Below are 16,537 nucleotides of genomic sequence, written 5' to 3'. Positions count from 1 at the left end.
AATACCCCTGGAGAAGGCCACGGCAACCCACTTCAATATTCTTGTCTGGAGAATCAATCCCAAGGACAGAGGAGCCTGGAGGGCTACAGTCCATGGGGTCACAAAGAGTTAGATCCAACTGAAGCGACTTAGCACAGCACAGACTTTTTAAAACTGGGGGACAAATACTAGATTACCAACTACTTATATTGCCAACTGAGGACACATAAAAACAAAAACTAATAACCAAAACAGAAAAAAAAAAAAAAGACAGGAAGAAAATGAGTGCACATTAAAAATGCCCCCTGAAAATTAGACTTAAATTTTGCTTAAGACTAGCGACTGAACTGAACTGAGCAGAAGTTTCATCACCAAGTACTGTATTTCAGAGTAGCTCCCAAAATATCTTTGATTCTAGCCAACACAGGCAAAGCAGAAGACTCTGTGAAATCATACTTAAACCACTGTTTTCAACTTTTTAATAGAAAACTAATTCTGTGATGAAGAACTGGAGAATAACAAAACCAAAAAGCTGCACATCATCAGCATCAAAAAGGAACTGCAGACTATTTAACTAATTAGAAAAAAAAAACGTGAACTTCTACACATGGTTCTATATTATAATACAGAACACGGTTCTGTTCTATTTAACAAAACCAAGAAAACTTACTATGCTTGCCTTTGCATCATATTTATTTCAATTATTTTTTTAAAAATTCACTGGCAGAACATCAAGATTATAGTATAAAAAGTGTCACTAGGTTAACAATGAGAGTACAGATTATATGCATCTGAGCCAAAAACAACACGTTTTTAAATCTGGTAACTGGATAATAGGCATTAAAATCACTATGCTGTTAATATAAATATTAATCCTGTATATTCTTTTCTAGTTTTTTTCCTATGGGTTTACTACAACACAGACTGTGAATAACAACCATTATCAGAAGGCCGGTTAAACAAACAAAAGGAGTCAGGGCAAAACCTGCCTGGGATATTCAATAATTGGCAGCGTTACGAGGTTTGTAAAGTCTGGAAAAATAAACTTTCCAAGAGTTAAAGGAGATCCAGGCCTTAACAACCACCTGAGTGCCCATAAAGCTGCCCTCGTATATACAGCTCAACTAGCTTCAGTGACTCCCCTGAAGACGTATTCTAACGAAAACTGAACAAGCAATCTTAGACCTAAGTAAGATCCTGGGGTGTGAGATGCCACAGTGTGACGCATACACACATACATGGGATGAGGACATGTGGATGAGGAACAGGGCAGAAGAGCATGTCCCGTCTCCCCACAGACAGCACTTTTCTATCTTCCAAAACATCTAAAAAGCAGCAGGCTATAAAAAAGTCAGCTAAAACTATTTACTGACTTGACATTTAGAACATGAAACAGAAAATTAATCCAATAGAAACCAAAGAAAGGTTAAGTTATGACTCTGTGTACTAACCCAGAAAAGTAGATGTTAAGATCAATGTATATTTAACTACAAACAAATTTGCTTATTATTAGAGAAACAATATAGTCAGTGGGAAAGAGAAACTGGCTGGACTGAAAGCAAAAGGATGTGATGTAGGGCAAACTACTTAAACTCTTTGTGCTAAATTTTCTTCTACAAAATGAGGAGAATAATGGTTCACAACTCAAGCCATTATACAGGTCGATATTTGTAATGCTTCTAGAAGAGTGCCTAGAACATAGTAAACACCATGCTAATGATTATTATTTCTGCTTAAAATTATTTTTAACACCATAGAGAACTGGTAAATATGATCAAGCATAAAAAGATCTCTATATTCTCTTTTAAGGGATCCTGTTGGCTTGTACGAAGTTTCATCACTAAGGAAATATATACCAATATAAAAATATATTTGCTGAAACTCTATCATCAATTAATCTCAAAGATCTACAAGGCTGATAACTGTTTAAAGGCACCTACCTGCCAAGTATAATCCTTTAGAATTACTGACGGCATTGGAATTACAAGGAGATTCTGAAAAATAAATGCAGCCTGAAATTAAAGGGGAAAAAAAATGTCAATACTGCCATCTTGTTGTCATGTCTGAAATAACCAATATACTGTAATTTAATAACAAAAAAAAGCATATCCCTGGTCAGCTGAACATGCTAAGAGGTCACTGTGAGAACTCCCCAACTGTTGTAATAACGGGAGAAACTACTTCATCAGGATTTCCTATTTCAGAATGTTGTCTTTCTAAAAAATGATATGTAAAACAGAAACTATCCTGGCAGCATTTAAGAAATATATTTCCTGTTTCTATTACTCTCTTACAGATCACACACACACCTCTCTCCTCCTGTCTTTCTACCTAAGTTCCTCTCAATAAAAAATGGCAAATTAGAAACACAAACTACAAAAATCCAACTTGACCTAGGTCCTGAAGACAGCCAAGTTAAATAATCACACTAATATGAACACTGATTACCTATTCAGTGAAAGATTACATTATAACAGGAGAACCACCAGAGTAACAGCGGATCAGAGGGAGGGAAATTTTCAGCCTCTTCACTGGAGGCCAACAGGTAATCTGAACAGCTTCAAGAAGAAGCTATCCGTTTAAGCATTACTATCAAGAAACAGGTTAACAAGAAAACTACAGCTTCTGGATTTTGGAACTGGAAACTGGCTAATGGTGGTCCTGGGAGCAGATGTTTTCTTTACAAATCTCTAAGCACTATTGGATTACTGTTTCTAAAATGGTCTACGTCAATCATCTCTGATAAAAGCAGCAGTAAAGAAAATCACAAACTGTCTAGAGAGAATTAAAATAGCATTGACTTTTCCTCTTTACATGTTATGAGTACTTTGACAGCTCCTTATCTTGAGTAAAGCTTTATAAACTTGAACACTGAGATAATATAATTTTTCCCTGTGAACTACTTTTCAACGTATAATAAAGTAGAAGAGTCCATATTAAAACAGACTCCATTTTGCTTTGATCTTTCAGAGCAAAGGACTCCAGGTTTTACTGTGAATCAATACCATTCTGTTCTCTGCAACCATTTAATTGGGTTTTTCGCAGGCAGAAGAGACAAGGGTGAGCAGTCAGTCACACAGGGAGTATGGTTTATAAGAACATTCACAACAGATTTCCAAGGGAAACAGGAAGGAAGAACTACACAGACAGGCCTACCTCCCGGCGCACCATGCTGCATTCCGACTGGTCCAGAAGAATGTTCACCACCGTTCCCCAGAGCCCACCAGAAATGTTTTGACAACTGTTTGCCAAGGCCACACAGCCAGTTTCAAGGGTGGTTAGTGCTGATCCTAATCCCAATGAAGTGAACCTCACCTGGTCAAATTAGAGAAAACGTTGTAAAATAAAAAAAAACCTGATTCCATAACATGAATTGTTAATCTTTCTGGTACATAAAATACCATATTCTTATGACATTGTCTTGGCAATCCTAAATTATAAGACACAAAGAATACTGTACTATAAATCTATAAAGGAATAAAAATTCTATACCTAATATAAATAATAAAAGCAAATATCACAAAAAGTCAAAACCAGGTATAAATAAGAAGACTAAAAAAGCACAGTTCAAAAGCCTTTTTCGAGGGAAAGCATACAGTGCTCACATATCTTTTATGAACACAATTCTTGTTTATTTCTCATTTTTAAGAGGATACTATTATTTTGTTCCATCTTCCTTAATTTTTCAGTGTTTCTTTCAAACGAACAGTTTAAACTTCTTTGAAATTTATTTTCAAAAATAAATAACTGAATTATCTTTTTATAAGGCACTTAGTATTTCTCCCAAAATTATTTTAAAAGAAAAATGTTTCAAGTAAGATGGATAAGATATAATATGTTTGCCACGGTACTCCTGCTGCTCAAGCTATGTATTTTGGTGAACTTCCAAATTCTAATTACAAAATAGAGCTTCCCTGTGAAAACCACAGGGTAACAAAAAGCAATGCAGTCATAACACGGTGAAGCAACAAGTCCAAGTTCAACGTGGCTGAAGAATGTACCTCTAGCTGCTAACCCTACATATTTTTAATATATATGGGCTTCCCTGATGGTTCATATGGTAAAGAATCCCCCTGCAACGTGGGAGACCTGGGTTTGATCCCTGGGTTGGAAAGATCCCCTGGAGGAGGGCATGGCAATCCACTCTAGTATCCTTGCCTGGAGAATCCGCATGGACAGAGGAGCCGGCGCACTACAGTCCATGGGGTCACAAACAGTTGGGCACGAATGAGCAACTTAGCACAGGACATTATTAATATATACTTAAAAATTTGCTAAGAGCGTAGATCTTACGGCAAGTGTTCTAATCACAAAAACAAACAGTAAAGAAGACAAAATGAAACTTTTGGAGGTGAAGGACTGGTTTATGGCATTGATTCTGGAGAGGTATATTTCATGGGTGTATATCTCCAAATTCATGAAACTGCACACATTAAATATGTACAGAATTTTGTATGGCAACCATACCTCGATAAAGTGGTTTAAAAAAATAAGATCAAATGGCAAAACAGGAAAACTCCTTAATATGAAACACTGCAGTGTAGTGTGCTATAATTCTATTAAATGACACTCAAATGTCACTTGGCCACTATTCCTCTAAACTGTTCGAAAATGGCTGGACTTCTCCAATAATTTTTTCACTGTTCTTTATAAATCTCATTGACAGATTTTATAATACTTCCTCTTTCTATTTTTAATCTGCACTCTGAATTTGGCTGAATATGGAGGTGCCATCAACTATATTATGTACCCCCAAAGTTTGTATGTGGAAGCCCTAACCCCCAGTGTATCTGAGGATAGGGTTTTTCAGGGGATGATTAAGGTTAAATGAGGCCACAAGGATCGGGTCCTAATCTCACAGAACTGGTGGCCTTACAAGAGGAGGAAGAGAGAAAAGGTGCTATGAGCATGAAGTGAAAAGGGAGCCACATGAAAGCCAGAAAGAGTCCTTGCCAGACCTGACCACATGGGTAGACAACCTCATCAACTTCCCGCCTCCAGACGTGTGAGAAAATAAGTATCTTTGTTCAAACTAACCAGTCTATGGTGTCTTATTATGCAGCCCAACCTGCTCAAGATAAGGGGTAAATACAGCTTAAGGGTTAGTCACTAAAATGATCTCATTTTGGAAAATATGAACATGTGTACACATGTGTGTTTTGCTTCATCTGTTCTCTAATCCACACAAAACAGACTCGATTCTCCTTCACACTGACCTCTGGGTCTCGGTCAACCCACAGTGGAATCAGCCAAGCCAATCCCTGCTGAGTGGGAGCATGGTCTTCACTCTGACTCCCCAAAGGCAAGAACCAAAGTGACATCCACTCCTAGAATGGAAAAAGGGAAGAGAAACACACTAGGTAAGTTTCTAAGGACAAAAATAGAGTTTAAAATACCTGAATTTTAAAAAGCAAAACAAAGTAAAAATCTTTACTTAAGACTTGGCTTTAGTTCATTATTTAGCCAACATACAACAAACAAAAATCTCAGCTCCTCCTTAAGAAGTCACACGTCTCTTTTTTCTTCAGAATTGCTATTTTCCACGTAATTTAGACAAAAATCCAGTTCTCCAGTGCATGTAGATTTCAAGCAAAATAAAAAAGTAAAATTCAGATTTGTATAATATACAGCTTCTAAGAAACTGCTTAGTTAAAAATCATTTTTGTCTCCTAAAAAGGAGATATCAAAAGACATTTTTCTTGAGTAATCAGACAGGCCTGAAACCCATCAAGCACAGCACACCCCTTTCCTGGCAACCGTGGAAAGACAGACGGCTGCAAGCGCACTCACCGAGCTCTGGGCCTGGGCCATCATCTCGTGCGACAAGTGGAGCAGGCAGAGAACGGTGCTCTTTGTGACACCTTTTCCCATGAAGGACATCGCATTTCCTCCTCGCTCCACGTAGAAGGATGTGATGACCTGAAGAGCAAATGCACACAATTCAGGGGCAGCTTTACTCTTAGAGGCTAAATATATACCTTTCTACTGACTCATCTGAGCTGAACCCTAACCACATAAAGTATTCATATATCATCATATTCTCAGTTTATACATTTAAAAATGGTTCAGAAGGTAAAATTTCATTATGTGTATTGCATCACAAGTAAACATTCTTCATATAAACCTTTTTTTCCTTTGGAATTTGTACAAAGCATATGTAGTATACTCCTAGGAGATTGTGTGATTTAAAATATGCTCATAACATATTTCCAGTATTATAATATCCTTTTGAAGTAAGAGTTCAGTTTACAAATACCTTGCTGAAAAGTATACTTAGACATTTGGTAGCTATACAGAACTCTTACTAACCACCAGAGTTAGGCTAGGTTTCTAGAATTATGGTTCAAATGTAAACAGTTTCTCCACTGATAAGCCATCTTAGATTTCTATTCTATATCTAAATATATATTAACTATTTAAATCATTGGCTGTCAGCTTTTTATCTCCCACATATCTGAAGGATTTAACACACTTCCATCAATAACAACAAAATAAATGTTTCTTATTTGAAGCTATCTCCCCTTTTCTGGGCAAAGGTCTGTATAGTCAAAGCTGTGGTTTTTCTAGTAGCTATGTACTGATGCGAGAATTGGATCATAAAGAAGACTGAGTGCCAAAGAATTGATGCTTTTGAACTGTGGTGTTGGAGAAGACTCTTGAGAGTCCCTTGGACTGCAAGGAGATCAACCCAGTCAAGCCTAAAGGAAATCAATCCTGAATATTCATTGGAAGGACTGATGTTGAAGCTCCAACACTTTGGCCACCTGAGTTGAAGAGCCGACTCACTGGAAAAGACCCTGATGCTGGGAAAGACTGAAGCAAAAGGAGAAGGGGATGACAGAGGATGAGATGGTTGGATGGCATCACCAACTCAATGGACATGAATCTGAACAAACTCCGGGAGACAGTGGAAGACAGAGGAGCCTGGAGGACTGCAGTCCATGGAGTCACAAAGAGTCGAACATGACTTAATGACTGAACAACAACCCCTTATCTGAGAAGCTGAACCAGAATGAACATAGGGAGTTAAGAGACAGCCGTTTGAGGAAAAAGTCCTTCCATCTGATTTAGAAAATCCTTTAAAATATGTTATAGACTCTTTTGAAGTATGTCTGTGTAAATCATATAATGTCTCCCATGCAGGGGTTCAATAAATATTTGCTGACACTGAATAACAGTCCTCACAGCTTTCAATTCAAGCAAACAACAATAACAAAAAAAGTTCAGAGTGACAAAAGATCACTTCACAATTCACAAAATTTTAATTTAAAAAAGACTGCTGGAACGAAAAAATTTCACAATTCATATGGAAACACAAAAGACCCCAAATAGCGGTAGTGAGAAAGAAGAATGGATCTGGAGGAATCAACCTTCCTGACTTCAGATTCTATTACAAAGCTACAGTCATCAAGACTATAGTACTGGCACAAAACAGAAATATAGACCAATGGAACAAGAGAGAAAGCCCAGAGATAAACCCATGCACTTATGGGCACCTTATTTTTAACAAAGGAGGCAAGAATATACAATGGGGCAAAGACAGCCTCTTCAATAAATGGTGCTGGGAAAACTGGACAGCCATATGTAAAGGAATGAAACTAGAACACTTCCTAACACCATACACAAAGATAAACTCAAAATGGATTAAAGACTTAAATCTAAGACCAGAAACTATAAAACCCTTAGAGGAAAACATAGGCAGAACACTCAATGACATAAATCAAAGCAAGATCATCTATGATCCACCTCCTAGAGTAACGGAAATAAAAACTAAACTAAACAAGTGGGACCTGATTAAACTTAAAAGCTTTTGCACAGCAAAGGAAACTATAAGCAAGGTGAAAAGACAACCCTCAGAATGGGAGAAAATAATAGCAAATGAAACAACTAGACAAAGGATTTATTTCCAAAATACACAAGCAGCTCATACAACTCAATACCAGAAAAACAAACACCACAATCAAAAAGTGGGAAAAAGACCTAAACAGACATTTCTCCATAGAAGACATACAGATGGCTAACAAACACATGAAAAGATGCTCAACATCGCTCATTATTAGAGAAATGCAAATCAAAACTACAATGAGATAGCACCTCACACCAATCAGAATGGTCATCATCAAAAAGTCTACAAACGATAAATGCTGGAGAGGGAGTGGAGAAAAGGGAACTCTCTTGCACTGTTGGTGGGAATGTAAACTGATACAGCCACTATGGAAGACAGTATGGAGATTGCTTAAAAAAAACTAGGAATAAAATCACCATATGACCAAGCAATCCTACTCCTAGGCAGAAAACCTGAGGAAACCAAAACTGAAAAAGACACATGTATCCCATTTCATTGCAGCACTATCTACAATAGCTAGAACATGGAAGCAACCTAGATGTCCATCAACAGATGAATGCATAAAGAAGTTGTGGTACATATACACAATGGAATATTATTCAGACATAAAAAATGAACGCATTTGAGTCAGTTCTAATGAGGTGGATGAACCCAAAGTCTATTATACTGACTGAAGTAAGTCAGAAAGAGAAAGATAAGTATTGTATTCTAACCCATATACACGGAATCCAGAAAAATGGTATTGAAGAATTTATTTATAGGGCAGCAATGGAGAAACAAACAGAGAGAATAGACTTATAGACATAGGGAGAGGGGAGAAGAGGGTGAGATGTGTGGAAAGAGTAACATGGAAACTCACATTACCATACCAAAAAAAAAAAGAATGCTAACTATTTTTAGGTGCCAATATATTACAAAGGAAACACTTGTGAGTCAAAGCAGTCAAAACCAATTGCTATCTAATACAACAGAAAGTATTTCAATTCCTCTACCCAAGAACTCAATGCTTTTACTCAGCACAGTAAGCCATTTTGTCTTAGAGACTACTTTTTAGTTTGTATTCTTTTTAACTCATGCAACAAAGAAGGTTAGTTTAAAAAAAAAAAAAAGCATAAGTCATGTTAGGTACAGCTTATTTAACAAAAGCAATTTATTTGTAAGATAACTTGGGGATTCTGACTTAAATTAGAACTTTCATAAACCAAATAATTATACAGTGTGTCTGAAAATGACATAAGTCTGGCCAGGGGATGAAAAGCTCCAGGTGACTGCTACATGACTATTCTTTCTGCATATGTGTATGTTTAAGGTTTTCCACAATTAAAAGCTTAATATTTTAAGGGGCTATTTTTAGAAGTAAGAAATGTGAATGATTCACTAGAGAGAGCTATATTATCATGGTTTTAGTTTTGGCTTATGATGGACAAGTTAAGAACTTTGATAGTATCTCCTTTCAAATTTGACTTATTGTCAGATACCTGGAACTGCACTTCATATATAATTTTTAAGGATTTAATTATCATATTTATTTACCTATCATAATGAACCATGCTTAGTCTAAAAGCCTAATTACTCAACCACAAAAGGCAAATACTTGCACCCAAATTTCACTGCATAGAAACAAAATATCTAATAATGAACTGTAGTTCCCATCTGAAAAGGAATCAGCCTTAATTAGTGAAAAATTATGAAGCAAATCATTTGGATCAACAATGACTTTGTTTCAGTGTCCATTCACATAAGTATTATTTTACTTTTTAAAAGATCAATTTAGTCAGTAGTAAAATAAAGAAACCTGTTTAGCTAGTTAAGTAAGCAGAAGAACCCAAATAAGATTAAATATGTATTACTGTCCTGTCATTAATGTAAAGATAAAGATTTTCTTCCCAAGATGTTATATTGACATGAAGATAAAACGCATTCCTCTGTTTTTTTCAAAGCTTTGTAAATAAGGTTTTCATAAAACAAGGATCATACTTTTAATCTATTCCTTAGCTGTGCTGATTTTCACTACCCCAAATACAACTGAGCTTAGAATGAAATTATTTTCTTTTTGCCTTGACTTCTTACCTAGAACTAAACCTTTTTGTTCTTCAATAACATAGAAAGCTCATTTTAATTTCAGGTGTTTGAAACACAAGCGTGATCTGAAGTCTCTCCTCTTACACAGCTTTTACAAACAAAAAGCACTTCTGACAGTTTCTAAATATAAACACCAAAATATTTCTTCCGTTACTGCTGTAGCAGGTCCTCACCTATCTCTATTTGAAACTGACAGAATCACCTCATAGAGGCAATGTGTTCCAAAAGGTTGATACATGGAATATTTATACAATGCATTATAAATAAAGCTATAAATTAGATACTTGTAAGTCAGTTCAGTTCAGTCACTCAGTCGTGCCCGAATCCTTGCAATCCCATGGACTGCAGCACGGCAGGCCTCCCTGTCCATCACCAACTCCCAGAGTTTACTCAAACTCATGTCCATTGAGTCGGTGATGCCATCCAACCATCTCATCCTCTGTTGTCCCCTTCTCCTCCTGCCTTCAAGCTTTCTCAGCATCAGGGTTTTTTCAAAAGAGTCAGTTCTTCGCATCAGGTGGCCAAAGTATTGGAGTTTCAGCTTCAGCATCAGTTCTTCCAATGAATACTTGTAGACTGAATTATATTAAAAGCATTGGAGGAGTTGACTTTTTATTTTTTTTTAATTTTTTTTAAGCCAATTCATTTTATTCAATGATAATAGAGGTTACAGTGATAACAGAGTTTTGATAAAGATTTTTTTTTGTTTTGTTTTTTAGTTTTTTATTTTTTAAATTTTAATATCTTTAATTCTTACATGCGTTCCCAAACATGAACCCCCCTCCCACCTCCCTCCCCATAACATCTCTCTGGGTCATCCCCATGCACCAGCCCCAAGCATGCTGCATCCTGCGTCAGACATAGCCTGGCGATTCAATTCTTACATGATAGTATACATGTTAGAATGTCATTCTCCCAAATCATCCCACCCTCTCCCTCTCCCTCTGAGTCCAAAAAGTCCATTATACACATCTGTGTCTCTTTCCCTGTCTTGCATACAGGGTCATCATTGCCATCTTCCTAAATTCCATATATATGTGTTAGTATACTGTATTGGTGTTTTTCTTTCTGGCTTACTTCACTCTGTATAATCGGCTCCAGTTTCATCCATCTCATCAGAACTAATTCAAAGGAATTCTTTTTAATGGCTGAGTAATACTCCATTGTGTATATGTACCACGGCTTTGTTATCCATTCATCTGCTGATGGACTTCAGGCTCTACTACAAAGCCACAGTCATCAAGACAGTATGGTACTGGCACAAAGACAGACATATAGATCAATGGAACAAAATAGAAAGCCCAGAGATAAATCCACACACATATGGACACCTTGTCTTTGACAAAGGAGGCAAGAATATACAACGGACTAAAGACAATCTCTTTAACAAGTGGTCATGCTGGGAAAACTGGTCAACCACTTGTAAAAGAATGAAACTAGATCACTTTCTAACACCATACACAAAAATAAACTCAAAATGGATTAAAGATCTAAATGTAAGATCAGAAACTATAAAACTCCTAGAGGAGAACATAGGCAAAACACTCTCAGACAAAAATCACAACAGGATCCTCTATGATCCACCTCCCAGAATTCTGGAAATAAAAGCAAAAATAAACAAATGGGATCTAATTAAAATTAAAAGCTTCTGCACAACAAAGGAAAATATAAGCAAGGTGAAAAGACAACCTTCTGAATGGGAGAAAATAATAGCAAATGAAGCAACTGACAAACAACTAACCTCAAAAATATACAAGCAACTTCTGCAGCTCAATTCCAGAAAATAAACGACCCAATCAAAAAATGGGCCAAAGAACTAGACATTTCTCCAAAGAAGACATATGGATGGCTAACAAACACATGAAAAGATGCTCAACATCACTCATTATTAGAGAAATGCAAATCAAAACCACAATGAGGTACCACTTCACACCAGTCAGAATGGCTGCAATCCAAAAATCTGCAAGCAATAAATGCTGGAGAGGGTGTGGAGAAAAGGGAACCCTCCTACACTGTTGGTGGGAATGCAAACTAGTACAGCCACTATGGAGAACAGTGTGGAGATTCCTTAAAAAATTGCAAATAGAACTATCGTATGACCCAGCAATCCCACTGCTGGGCATACACACCGAGGAAACTAGAATTGAAAGAGACACATGTACCCCAATGTTCATCGCAGCACTGTTTATAATAGCCAGGACAAGGAGTTGACTTTTTAAAAAACATTATGGTAAGTATTTACTTAACGTATCTGTTCTAAAATTCCATATATTTCTGACCACAGACACCTTTAAATACAAGGGGTGTGTGTGTGTGTGTATGCTTAGTCATGCCCAACTCTCTGTGACCCCATGACTATAGCCCAGCAGGCTCCTCTGTCCATGGAATTTTTCAGGCTAGAATACTGGAATGGGTTGCTGTTTACCACTCGATAAATATGAAATAATTAATATAGTAACACTTTGCTCCTTTTCAGTATTTATAATTACTCAAAAAATATTTCATTAAAGTGACTATAACAAATTTTACATTATAGTCACATTAAATTTTAGAGGACAGCTGGGAGTATTTAAAATTTTTTTAAAAAAGTAAGATGTACTTTTGGAAACAAATCCTAGATAATATCATCTGAAGTATGATTTACAAAAGGATTAATAAACACAAATAAACAAGTTACCCAAATAAATTGGCTTAATTAAGTGTAAGCCTTACTTTTCTTAAAAATGAGTTTATTCATAAAAGTAACCTTACTTACACCTTTGCTAATAAAAATCATTAAAACATTTAATCATGATGAGCCATAAACAATACTCCAGGACACAGTGAAGGTCAGGGAAGCTTGGCATGCTACAATTCATGGGGTCACAGAGAGTCAGACACAACTGAGCGACTGACCAACAACAACGTAAACAGTAGTAATCTACATTAAATACAGTAGCACCCACAATGCACTTCATATTGTGCCTGGCACACACTGAGTGATCAACAGTGAATAGCTATAGGAAAAGGAGTACGTCAAGGCTGTATACTGTCACCCTGCTTATTTAACTTATATGCAGAGTACATCATGAGAAATGCTGGGCTGGAAGAAGCACAAGCTGGAATCAAGATTTCCAGGAGAAATATCAATAACCTCAGATATGCAGATGACACCACCCTTATGGCAGAAAGTGAAGAGGAATTAAAAAGCCTCTTGATGAAAGTGAAAGAGGAGAGTGAAAGAGTTGGCTTAAACCTCAACATTCAGAAAATGAAGATCATGGCATCTGGTCCCATCACTTCATGGGAAATAGATGGGGAAACAGTGGAAACAGTGTCAGACTTTATTTTGGGGGGCTTCCAAAATTACTGCAGATGGTGACTGCAGCCATGAAATTAAAACACGCTTACTCCTTGGAAGGAAAGTTATGACCAACCTAGATAGCATATGCAAAAGCAGAGACATTACTTTGCCAACAAGGTACGTCTAGTCAAGGCTATGGTTTTGCCAGTGGTCATGTATGGATGTGAGAGTTGGACTGTGAAGAAAGCTGAGTGCCGAAGAATTGACGCTTTTGAACTGTGGTGTTGGAGAAGACTCTTGCGAGTCCCTTGGACTGCAAGGATATCCAACCAGTCCATCCTAAAGGAGATCAGTCCTGGGTGTTCATTGGCAGGACTGATGCTGAGGCTGAAACTCCAATACTTTGGCCACCTCATGCGAAGAGTTGACTCATTGGAAAAGACCCTGATGCTGGGAGGGATTGGGGGCAGGAGGAAAAGGGGATGACAGAGGATGAGATGGCTGGATGGCATCACCAACTCGATGGACATGAGTTTGAGTGAACTCCAGGAGTTGGTGATGGACAGGGAGGCCTGGCGTGCTGCGATTCATGGGGTCGCAAAGAGTTGGACACAACTGAGCAACTGAACTGGAGTTGTATTATTGCTATTTATTGTCAGTGACTATTTTTACTTACTTCAAGGAGACCTGACAAGTACTTCCCACAAATGTCGAGTGGCTTTGTGAGAGGAGAGTGTGTGCTCCACCCCGGACATGCCGTGAGGTGGGCCATCCCCCGCAAGGTCCTCTCGAGGGACGGCAGGCCATAGAAGTGAGGAGCGTCCGTGACTCTCAGACACTGGAGTAGTTTCAGGGCCAGCTGTGTTTGGAAAACGTAAAAAAGCTCCAAGCATTTCCTGTGTACGTAAAGGAGGGAAAAAAATCAACCACTGAACAAATGTAATGGGTTTAATGGGCTTTCTTACTGGTGGTAGAGGGTTACTAACAATTCACTGTATCAGAAAAGTAGGAACTAGTGGAAATGGCAGAAAATACTCCCTCTTATGTCTTTCCAAGGAAAACATAGTGAATGTACCATCCAGAATATATAATGTAAAATACAAGTAACAATTACACTGAAAAATGCATAAATGGGTATCATATTGACAACTGACAATGAAATTAAAAGTTAACACAGAATTACCACATGAACCCACAATTCTAGTCCTAGGTATATACTCAAGAACTGAAAACATACATTCACACAGAAATTTGCAGATGAATGTTCATAACACCACAATTCACCACAGTGAAAGGAGGACTCAATGTCTACCAGCAGGTGAACAGATAAGCAGAACATGGCATATCCGTCCAGGGACTATCATTTAGTCACTGACATCTGCTATAACATGGACAGACCTTGGAAACATGATGCTAAATGAAAAGAGCCAGACATAAAATGGTCACGTATTGTTTGACTCCAGTTATATGAAATGTCCAGATTACACAAATTCATCAAGATTAATTAATGGTTACCAGGGGTCTGGATCAGGGTGAATGGGGACAGACTGCTCTGGGGTAATGAAAATGTTCTGGAATTAACCAGTGATAGTTGCACACTGTATATATATCAAAACCCACTCAATTGTATACTTTAAAATTAAAATTATGAATTTAAAATTATGGGTTAAAATTATTAATTTAAAATTTTTAAGTCAGAGCTATGGACATACATTTGAAAATCATCAATGCAAAAATTTGTAAAGTCATAGAAATGGGTATGACTGCTCAGTCAGATGTATAGAAACATAAGAGAGAACCAAGAACTAAGTGAAAGTGTTAAGCCCTTAATCATGTCCAGCTCTTTTGTGTTTGTGTGTGTGTGTGTGTCCAACTCTTTGGAACCCCGTGGACTATAGCCCGCCAGGCTCCTCTGTCCACAGAATTCTCCAGGCAAGAAGACTAGAGTGGGTTGTCATTCCCTTCTCCAGATCTTCCTGGGTCTCCTGCACTGCAGATGGATTCTTTACCATCTCAGCCACCAGGGAAGCCCCAAGAACTAAGCCTACAGACAACAAAATAGTGTGCACATGTATGTAAAATTATAGTCAGGACTGAAATAAAACAGACCACAACAACTGATTTTTACTGAAATCTTTCCTCCTCTTAACTTGAAACAAGTGAAACGACTCTTTGGAAATCAAAAGAAAACTAGGTTCTACATAAACGTCCCCAAACTTCCAATTATCCCAACGGTACCTGTCAGTAACGGCCTCAAAACTGAGCAGCAAGGTACTAAAGAGAGCAATCAGCTCTTTCTGGAGCTGCTGCCTGACCGCAGTGCGGACATCATCCGTTTCCTCTTGCGTCTGGGACTCCGTCAGAACCAGCAGGTCCAACAGTGGATTTGGACTCTAAAAAATGAAGTTTGTAAAACATGTATTTACTCTCTCATTGAGCTATATGCTGTTCCTCCAAAATGTTGGTTTTTTGGTTGTTAATCATGTTCTGGAGAAACTAAGACTCAATAATTTAACATAATACTTAATAATTTAATCCTTGTAGCATGATATTAGAGAGTAAATTCTCCTTAAGTTACTCTGCTCATGTTTAAAACTATTATTATTATTTATAACACTAGTGATGATAATATATGAGAAGACAAGATAAAAGTCTTCTAAAACAGCTTTAATACCATACAAAGTCAAATACCAAAATTCCTTTTCTAAAACTGCATTAACATTACAGTATCATCATCTACAACTCTGAAGAAATTTCATTTAAACTATGAATAAATTATGGAATATATATCAGCACTCATGACATACTATAAAACTCATAATCATTGAAATATAAAGTTTTAATTGACTATATTTACACAATTTAGGTAAATATATTTTAATTTTTCTATTGTTATATACTATTTACAGCCTTATTTACAAACATTCAACTACTGTACAGATTTTCAAGAAAAGATTCTAAAACTGAAGACCGGTATATATCTGCTATTTTCACAAACCGAAGCCACCACAACTCCCAGTGTACAAAAACTCTAACCAAAGAAGGAGATTGTTTTAAAGGTTATTCTTTTCTTAAAATGAGCAAGAATATTATGAAGTTATAGAAAAGTATATAGATCAAAAATCAAGTAATCAAAAAACTCATTCAGAGGAAAAGTTCTATAGAAATTATTTTAATATCTTAATATCTAACATCTAAAATATTTAAGCAGGCTTAAAAGTTAAAAGAACTATGACATTAGGTTTTCCTGTTTGCTTTATTAAAGATATTCAGGAAAAAAACTGCCTCTAAATGCTTTCTTAATTTTTTAGTAATTAAAGAATAAGAGAAAATAAAAGCAAATTCAG

At 36.9% G+C, this 16,537-nt stretch overlaps 1 protein-coding gene across 4 annotated transcripts in view; it reads right to left on the bottom strand.

Moving 5' to 3' along the window:
* The window catches only part of RTTN (rotatin), a 107,938-nt gene that overhangs the window by 39,173 nt on the left and 52,228 nt on the right, over nt 1–16,537 (bottom strand). For 3 of the 4 annotated variants that reach the window (XM_012103282.3, XM_004020402.5, XM_042239586.2), the window contains exons 27-32: nt 15,429–15,583; nt 13,867–14,086; nt 5,770–5,898; nt 5,196–5,306; nt 3,136–3,294; nt 1,920–1,991 (exon numbers count right to left, since the gene is read on the bottom strand). In XM_012103282.3, the coding sequence (XP_011958672.2) occupies nt 1,920–1,991; nt 3,136–3,294; nt 5,196–5,306; nt 5,770–5,898; nt 13,867–14,086; nt 15,429–15,583 (846 nt within the window). The remainder of the gene's footprint in view (nt 1–1,919; nt 1,992–3,135; nt 3,295–5,195; nt 5,307–5,769; nt 5,899–13,866; nt 14,087–15,428; nt 15,584–16,537) is intronic. The other variant, XM_042239585.1, reaches the window with a different exon arrangement.

The sequence above is a fragment of the Ovis aries genome, chromosome 23 (assembly GCF_016772045.2).
Source record: "Ovis aries strain OAR_USU_Benz2616 breed Rambouillet chromosome 23, ARS-UI_Ramb_v3.0, whole genome shotgun sequence".
In the NCBI taxonomy this organism is placed as follows: domain Eukaryota; kingdom Metazoa; phylum Chordata; class Mammalia; order Artiodactyla; family Bovidae; genus Ovis; species Ovis aries.
This window is presented reverse-complemented; position numbering and strand designations above follow the sequence as displayed.